The sequence below is a fragment of the Phoenix dactylifera genome, chromosome 14 (assembly GCF_051530095.1).
Source record: "Phoenix dactylifera cultivar Ajwa chromosome 14, Ajwa_hap1_PhDact_Kaust_v1.1, whole genome shotgun sequence".
In the NCBI taxonomy this organism is placed as follows: Eukaryota; Viridiplantae; Streptophyta; class Magnoliopsida; order Arecales; family Arecaceae; genus Phoenix; species Phoenix dactylifera.
The window spans coordinates 26113560-26122456 of NC_143203.1; the positions used below are offsets into that span (position 1 = coordinate 26113560).

The 8897-nt window shown below is 40.0% G+C and overlaps 2 protein-coding genes across 2 annotated transcripts; both read right to left on the reverse strand.

Annotated features, from left to right (window-relative positions):
- Positions 1-1374: 1374 nt before the first annotated feature.
- On the reverse strand, positions 1375-2462 carry LOC103718128 (uncharacterized). Its single transcript, XM_008806803.6, has one exon. The coding sequence runs from the start codon at positions 2035-2037 to the stop codon at positions 1705-1707; it is 333 nt and encodes a 110-aa protein (XP_008805025.1). The 5' UTR covers positions 2038-2462; the 3' UTR covers positions 1375-1704.
- Positions 2463-3877: 1415 nt separating this feature from the next.
- Positions 3878-8691, reverse strand: LOC103718140 (serine carboxypeptidase-like 27). Its single transcript, XM_008806817.5, has 9 exons — positions 8222-8691; positions 8030-8125; positions 7844-7936; positions 7647-7732; positions 7285-7545; positions 6727-6854; positions 6511-6606; positions 4457-4562; positions 3878-4317 (listed from the first exon to the last, which is right to left on the reverse strand). The coding sequence occupies exons 1-9, from the start codon at positions 8598-8600 to the stop codon at positions 4177-4179; spliced, it is 1386 nt and encodes a 461-aa protein (XP_008805039.2). The 5' UTR covers positions 8601-8691; the 3' UTR covers positions 3878-4176.
- Positions 8692-8897: the final 206 nt, after the last annotated feature.

Here is an 8897-nt window from a genome sequence, read left to right on the forward strand (position 1 = left end):
AGCTTAAAAATTTTGTTTTTTTTTCCTGCTTCAACAGTTAACATTAGTCAACATGCAAGGATAAGCATCGAAGAATTTCTCATGCTAAGATTAAACAGATTCTCATTATCAATGTGCCAATTCTCCACTAGCGCAGGTGACAAAAGGGACAGACTATATTTCGACATTGAACTACACAGAGTTGCAAGATGAAGCTGTAACGAGTAAGCAAACAAGAGGCAGTTCATTCTCCTACATGCAAAGACATGAACACTTGTGCACATATAATTCTCTTGCTAAAGTTGTTGCAAATAGGGCCCTACCTATGATGTCAAACCAAGTAGCTACATGCCCCTTTGGAAGCACTCTTATTATCCCCAGCTACCATATCCACATATAACGTACACTAATGTTTAATATTTGGTTATTGCCTATAAGTTTTTTGAGAGAAAGGGAGGAAGACCCACCCGCACTATAATTACCTCGGTCCTAGTACTTGGAAATGCACCACCCAGGACTATCTGCTGGTTGATAAACAGTTAACATAGCCTTTGTTCAATATATGGCTCTAATGCTCCTCTACTTATTTAACCCTTTCCTTTCTGAAAGAGAAAGTTCTAAGCTCCTTAGGCTCTATTTGGAATATGCTGCCAAAGTGAGGGAAAGAAAATTGCAATCTGGCATAACCATCTATCAATCTTCCAGGTACAACCATCTAAAATCTAGGCATACTTAATTCTTTTTTTTTCATTTTTTTCACTTTTCACCAAAAATAGCCGTAGTGGCAATCCCACTCTTCGAAGATGTTCCAGCACACTATCCTCTACACACTTCATAAAGACATCGACGGTCTTGTTTATGTTTTTTATTTTTCCCCCCATTAGCCTCACTGCCATGCCACTCATAGTTGGCCAACAGCAGCTTGGATAACAATTTTCATAATAATAAACTTCATGATTCTAAAATGCATAGGCAGCAATAGAAATTAAAACTACTCTGGCCAAATTTATGAATAAAAGGTGGAAACACATCCGTAACAGCTAACATATCAATCAAGAAAATACCTCTATATGTTTCAGAAGGGCAGCAGATGACCCTAAGAACTGCACTATGGATAGGAGAAAGGATGGCAAAGGCTAGCAGATTACTGACTCAACTGATATTAGAGCAGGGTACGCATATTTTGGCCTGAAAGCTTGAAAAGAACGGTATCACTAGCACTGTTTCATCCAGCGTGATTAATCTTAATAAGCTTTCCTTGTGGCTTTACTTGCTATCAGCTTTTAAGGGGGAAAAAGGAACACGAAAAGATAAGAAAAATCGCACCCAGCCCATTAAATCCATTTAAAGTTTCCATTTTATCTATTAAATCTGAAAGATGGTAACTGAATACTATTCTACATTCCAACAAAATATAGTCCTCTTTTTATTTCGAGGAAATAAAACACCAACCGAAGTAGATGAAGAATAGCCCCTTGGAATTTAAGTACCGAAGTTACGAAACCAATCAAAAAGATCACAATTCATTCATTCGGGGAAAAAAAAACAAGCACAATCTCAAGCACTCTTCTTTCTAACCCTAAGATTAAAACAGTTCCAACTAAAGCACCAAAAACAGACGATTTCCCAGAAAGAAAACAGAGCAAAGACCTCGATCTTTTACAGGGGCGTGGGCGTGTGCCCCTCGATCGCGCGGCCGCGGGCGGCGCCGCCGGCGCCTGCTGATCAAGAACCACCGGTGGCGGAGGATCTGTAGCGGTAGAGCTTTCCGAAGACGTGGAGCGCAGTGACGAAGCCGATGAAGCAGAGGCTCATCACCAGCACGACGGTAGGGGTCATCTTGAGTCCGGGTGCGTCGTCGGTGTAGAACCTCAGCATGTTGCTTCCCGCGGCCCCGCCGCCGAATCCCCCTCCAGCAGAGCTCCCGCCGCCGCCACCCAGCCTCCGCCGCCGCATCCCTGCCGCCGCGGCCGCCGTCCCCCGTGGTCCTACCGTCATCGGCCGCCCAGCGCCCCCGGCGGACGACGACGCCTGCGACTGCGCGCTTCCCCTCGCCATCGCTATCGAGAGAAAGAGATTCAAAGTGCGAAGTCGGTAGAAAGAGATCGTAGAGATCCGAGTAGCGCACCTCCGTTCGTCCGGTCGAGGAGGGGATGGGATCTATCCGGTTTAGATATGTTCGGATGGTCCGGCGGAGCATGGTAAGTGGAGAGAGGTGGTTTGGAGTGCGTCCACGTTTCGGTAGGGGAGAGGTGTTTATTGTGTGGAAGGAATGGATGGGTGGAAAAGAAGTACAGCGGAAACGGAAGATTCAGGCCTTGGATCCCACATGATCATACGCGCATCAGTTCGGCTGCCTTCATGGTGCAAGAAAGAGTATAGCTACTTGTAGAAGCTTCATAAAGGTATGCATCTCCAAAGATCGAATGGGAACGTACGCAGTTATAAAGGGAAAAATTTTAGGCACGGCACAAAGAAGAAATTATATCCTACACGGTGCATCATGTCAATTATGGTTGTTCATTTCTATGGCGGTGCACCGAAAATGAGTATTTGATGAATGAAGGCTATAAAACCAAGCGGCTCTGTATCTGATTGGTATGATACACCGTCATGTGGTGCACGCAGTGTAGGATGTAATTTATCCGGTAAGAGATTGATGTTGATGTGGTGTGGATGGGGCACTTGGGGGATGGTCTAATCTTGGGGGATCCTTTCTTTTTGTTTTCAAGTATTGCACCAATTTCCAATTGCCATATAAGATAGAAAAATAAGCAAAGAATCATCACCTAGATAAAGAAAAAGGAAACATACTCCTCCCTACTTCATCACTTTCCTCTACGAGGGATAGCATGCAAATTTGGCTGCTAGTTAAACCTGTAACTTGTAAAAGAAATATTGCATACCAGTATATCTTTTGCAGGTGATAGATTTTACAAGAATATATTTATGCAATATATAAATTATATCAGTTTAATGAAAATGTTCGTTTACAGATACACAATAAGAGGGAAAGCTATCTTTTATTGGTTGCAGAACTCCTTTTATCATATTTTTCCCTTTTCTGTAAATTTTGGTGAATTTTGCTGCTTACATTTTAATTCCAATTGGCTACTTTCCGTTTTAGTTGATTATTTTAGAAGAGGTTCTGTGTTGGCTTATACGTGTATATTTATGTGACAGTGAAGTCATAGCAAGGGTTCACTCAAATTTGATAGATATGTGGAACAAGGTGGGTTATTAACCCCTCAACCACAAGGCAACTCAATCAGCAGACCTGGCACAAAGAGTTTACAGCACCTATATTCCTTTAGTTACCATAAAATTATAGCTTCAGTATTCCAACCCCAGAACGTTATTACTGGGTGCCCAAGTCATGGCAATTTGTCTTAACTGTTTGCAGGATTTCTTGCTTCCCACTATTTACCATTGCTTTCTTCACCTGCATTACCATCCTCAGCTAAGAATTGATTTCAAAACAAATATTGTAGTGAAGAACTTGGACCTCTCCACTGAATGGGAATGCATGATAAGGTCAATCAGAGCATTAAGGATGTGCAGGGGAATAAATATGAGGAATAGTTATGGTGTCATCACAAAATTTCTAACTGCAATTGAAGGCAAGCACATTCCCGAAAATCAATTCGGGACTGAGTGAAAATTCTTCGCACATGATAAACTGCTGATTGATACATGACAAGCACTTATGAGATGTTGGTGGAATTATTTGATACTGAGGGTCTAGATTCCATTCACTGGTTGCCCATAAATTTAGTGAAATCTGCAACTCTGCAAGTTGTCTAGGGCATAAAGGCATTTCTGGACAGTAGAGGGTGGAAGAAATAAGTTGTGCCGAAGTCCTTCCATGCTTGAATTCAATGCAGTAGACAAGTATAAATGGAGTCACTTGCATACAGCAGCATGGGACACGATGTTCTTCAGAGTTGCTTAATAAATCCAGATGGATAAAATAAAAATAGCACATGACATTGGCTCCAGTGTTCTTTATTGGTGGCCAGCCTTGATTTTATACAACTGGTATGGTATATTGGCTGCTAAAAGAAAATCTAATATTCCTGGAAGAATTGCTAAGTTAAATTAAAAAAAAAAAATTCAAATGCACTATAAGATAAAAATTTGCTTTTATATAAAAGCTTATCTCTTTTCTTGCCAGTCGGACTTTCTTATTCTAAGAGGTTAGCTAGGCATGGGCTTATTCTGCAAGAAGTGCCTGAATAGTATCAGAGCCTGTCGAGGGCGATGAAGTGGAACCTCATGTCCTGCTCCGGTGATGGTTACGAAGGTAAGACCTTTATATACTTGACTCCATCCACCAACCTATCACATGAAAAAAGACAAAGGATAGGAATAAAAAGCAAAAAGAAAAAAGGAGAGCAATTAGCTCATGAAATGGAAACCTCCAGTTTGATTATTGGCCTAGGGATGGCCATCCTAAAGATGGCTTTCTTGGACTAACCTTTCCATGGTCATACCATGGATACCATCTGAGAAGGGTTGGGAGCTTGAGAGCATCGATCGAATATCTAGTTGCAGTCACAGGGACTACTGCATCTGTGTCTCCACTGTCAAAAGGTGCAGAGAGACAAGTAATTAGAAGCAGCAACGGAACTCAGAGCAATTTCTGAGTTCGAAATAGTTCACACAATCTACAGATCTGTGAAATTATCTTCATTAATCACCAAGCAACATGCTATTTCATTCATCATTCATCATCTATGGATTTACTATTAATACCAAATAATTCATACAAAGAATTTACGCTTTGATAATATTCTTTCTCCTTATTTTCAGCTTCTAATTCCAAATTCTAGAAAATCCAAAAAGATTACTGAAACCAGCTAGTTTTGTCTTACTTTACTAGGTCAGCTTTATTGATACATCTCCAGTATTAGAAAGAAAAAAATATAAGCACAGAGCATTTTAGACTTGATCAATTGAGATCTGGAAGAACTAACAAGGTATGCTTCAAACCTCACTATTACCAACATTGTGAGCATGCAAAGAAGTTGCAGTCAAAAAGATAAAGCTGAGATAGCTCTAGTGAAACTTCACAGAACATTGAGTAATCTGGTAAAGGTGCACTTGGTTTTGCATAATCCATGTTCATATCTAGTTAGACTAACATAATATATAGCACTTCTTCTCAGGTTATCACGTGTATGTGTGTCATTCATGTCCGTATCTAGATAGACTAACATAAAATAGAGCACTTCCTTTTTTTCCTTTTGTGTGCATGTGTCCTTGGATAAGCACATTCGAGAAAGTATAGTTAGAAGACATTTTCCTATTGCAATTACAAAAAGTCTTTAACACTTCCATTCTCCTTTACATTTTGATATTCAATTCTCCATTTACATTTTGATAGGCTTCAGTTCAGAAAATACTAAAAGTTAAGTTTGTAAAATATATATTACTGTTGCAAAAATAATTGTTTCACTTTCCTCTATTTCCAGATTGGGGCTCAATGAATAATATTAATCATGTGCTCTTTTCCTTTTGTTTCATTTTCCATTTTGGTTTTGTTGAAAAGCAATTAGCAGGCTGCTATGTATCCTTGTGGTTAACTGAAGTCTTGGGAGAAGGCTAGCCTAAGTCTAATATGATACCAAGCTGGTGAATACTAAAGTAGCAAAGCGAAACAATTAAATCATGGACTTACTGCAAACTGAAAAGGTTGAACTCTTCACTATGTGAACCAAAAACTATGTTTTTCTGCGTCTCTCTACCAGCATGTGGATCAGAATCCTAGAAATTCACTTGTGTTAAAACTTTATTTGGTATTGTGAAATTTTGTATACAAGCTTCATAACATATGGAAGGCAAATGGTCTTATTTTATATACACACACACACACACACCCACACACATATAATGAAGACAGTCTGAAATCATAATTAGTAAACAAAAGAAGCAATAGAAAAACAATAAAAATGCAGAAATCCACACATCTTATAAGCTGATATGCTACATTGTGCAAGGCAAAAGATGTAAGTAGGCTTTCTTATTGTCAGGTGAGACATTAAAATTCTATAAATTGAGACTGCATCCTGTGAAGTTTCAAGCATTAGGCAAAACAAATAGCTTTGTAAATACAATACTCAACAGCGTAATATTTAACTAGTGAACAATAGCAATAAATGCATGTTCCACATACACAAAAAGTTAAATGTTTCTCTATATGATCAAATACAAGTCTTTACCTTTCTTCTTTAGGTAACCATATATAGCAACAATTTGTTCCCTCCATCTCTAGCTTCCTTTTTTTTTTTGGTGTTTGATTTTCAGTAAGTTACTTTTATTCCACTGATGCCCTATATAAGCTGGAAATGATATCTATTCTAGCAGACATCTTTTTATGCAAGCTTACTGAAAGTTAAAGTATGCTCCATAATAAAGGTGAGAACACATATATGTTCCAATTGTTACAAAGCCAGACAGATGATGATGTGGTAAATTCATAGTTAAAATCAGATTTATATAACATAAAATACATTAATTGAGAGTCCATACCTGAACACCCATATTCTTACACCAGCTGCAATTAGCTCTTGATAAATAGGAAGCATGGATCTAGGGGAATCTGCCCAGTAGTTTCCAACAATATCACTGTCACAGGGCACATTATAACCATTTTTCTATTAGTTTACCAAAGAAAACTTACTTGAAAGTTCCCCACACTATAAAAACAGAGAAATCAGATTATATCTCTACAATAAGCAAACAAACCTGCATGTATCCCAGGCATAATGAATCCCAGTAACATTAGCATGGAGTGCCCTTTGCACTTCCGGGCGATTGTAGTACACCTTGGCATACCTATCGGTGCAGGGATCATATGCTCTGGACATCCAAGGCTGAGGATGAATAAATTAGATATAAGATGTAGGAAAAATGTATCGAAGGTCAAAAATTTAACACCATCTTAACAACTTGCATTAAATTTAAATTGTACAGCAAACATTATCATAATCCATACTGAGAAACATCAAAGTTGTCAAAATATACACTCCATATGGGACAAGAATCTGGATAACTCAATAGCACTATAGTGGCATAATTGACATCGCATAGTTTCAGTCCATCGACATTATTGGAGTGGCATGCAGAACGATCAATCTTCCCCATTTTAAAGTCACATTATAATGCACCAAAAACACCTTTCATTTGTTTTGTCTTTTGTGAAGAAAAGGAATATGAAAATTGCAAGACACTCCATTTGCACTGATAAGCAAAAGATAGAATAGTTTTCAGGAAAAGGAAGCCAGAGGTGTGCAGAGAACTTACATAGCGGCCCCTTAAGTTGCGTTTGAGAGCGCTGCTATCATTGCATGGGCTTGTATAAATGCTGTATGGATCAATGTTCCCTTGTTCTGTGCTAGCAACATTGAGATTCTTCACACACTCGGCAGAAGGGTGTTGAGAGGATTGGAGGTTGCATGTGGCCCTAAGATTATGGTATGTGGCGTCCGAGATCAGGCCATGGGTCCACCAGTACTCAAAGGTGCCCACATAGTCATGGTAATCATCAGTAACAGCGTTCCCCACCTGACATCACAATTCATCAAAAGAAATAAAATTTGACTCCAATTGCGTTAATAAATCTCTAGAAATAAAAAGGAAGCAGCTATCAGAAACTTCTTGTTGACCATGAAACCCTTGAAATTAATGATTGGATTCTGAACGCCCTTGTTCTTCTGAGTGATAACCTGAGACAATTGAGGAACATAATGCCCTGAAATGCAGTTGATAATTGATAAGAAATCAAACGAATGACATAAAATAGATTAATTCAAAGCACAAGAAACAAAAGTGGATCAAAAAAAAAAAATCAGTAAAACAACACCTGCATAGCTCTCTCCGGCGATATAAAATTCCCGATACTTGTATTGCGGATATCTCTCAAACCAATTCACAAGGAAAACATATGCATCCGTAGCTACAGCAGGAGAAGAAGAAAAAGACAGTGACATTGTTCCGATCGTGAAACATCATTCCTGACTAACATCAATATCACAGGCGAGAGTAAAACCTGTCCTCCGGTCACCAGCGGTGTACAGATCCATCGAAGTATTGGAATAGGAGAAACCAACACCGGCCGGCGACTCCAGGAAGAGCATATTCGCCACTGCAAACACCATAACAAACGAAAATTGAGATCAAACTGAAACAAAATCACCTCAAGAATTCGCAAACCAGGGGGGAGGGGGGGCACTGGGATCACCATTGTTCCAAGCGTGGGGATTGAGGTAGAGGCTGTAGCCATCGGGGCGAATCCGGAAGGGGCCGAGCTCCTCGGAGGCGCCGTAGGCGATGGAGGAGCAGCCCGGCCCACCGTTGAGCCAGAGTACGAGTGGCGCCGGCTGGGCCGCCGGCGGGGCCTCGACGAGCCAGTAGAAGAGGGCCCGGCCGGCGCGCGGGTCGACCGTCACGTAGCCGGAGTACTGGGAGAAGGCCTCATCGGTGGGCAGGCCGGGGAGCTCGGCGATCCGGTCACTCTCCTGCTCTGCCGCTAATGTGAGTCCACCCCTCAATCTCAATAGTAGAATAAAGAGTAACAACGCAGTAGTAGTAGTCGTCTTGGTGGTAAAGAAGACCTCCATGGCCGGTTTGGGTTGAGGGGAGCCCCAAAAGAGAAAGGGAGAGGAGGGAGGTGAGATTACCTCCCTGTCAAAGAAGAAGAGAAGAGGAGAGGGAAAAGTGCGAGTGGGGCCAGGAAAGACCGTTGAACCTAGCTTGGATCATATTTTCGGTTCTATTTATATTAATTTTTAAAAATTTAATTTAATTTTGGATTAAAGTTTCATAAAATTGATTCAAACCTATCCAATTCAATCCAACTAAATCTATATATATATAATTTTAATTTTATTAATTTTTTATTGGATACCAATTCAATA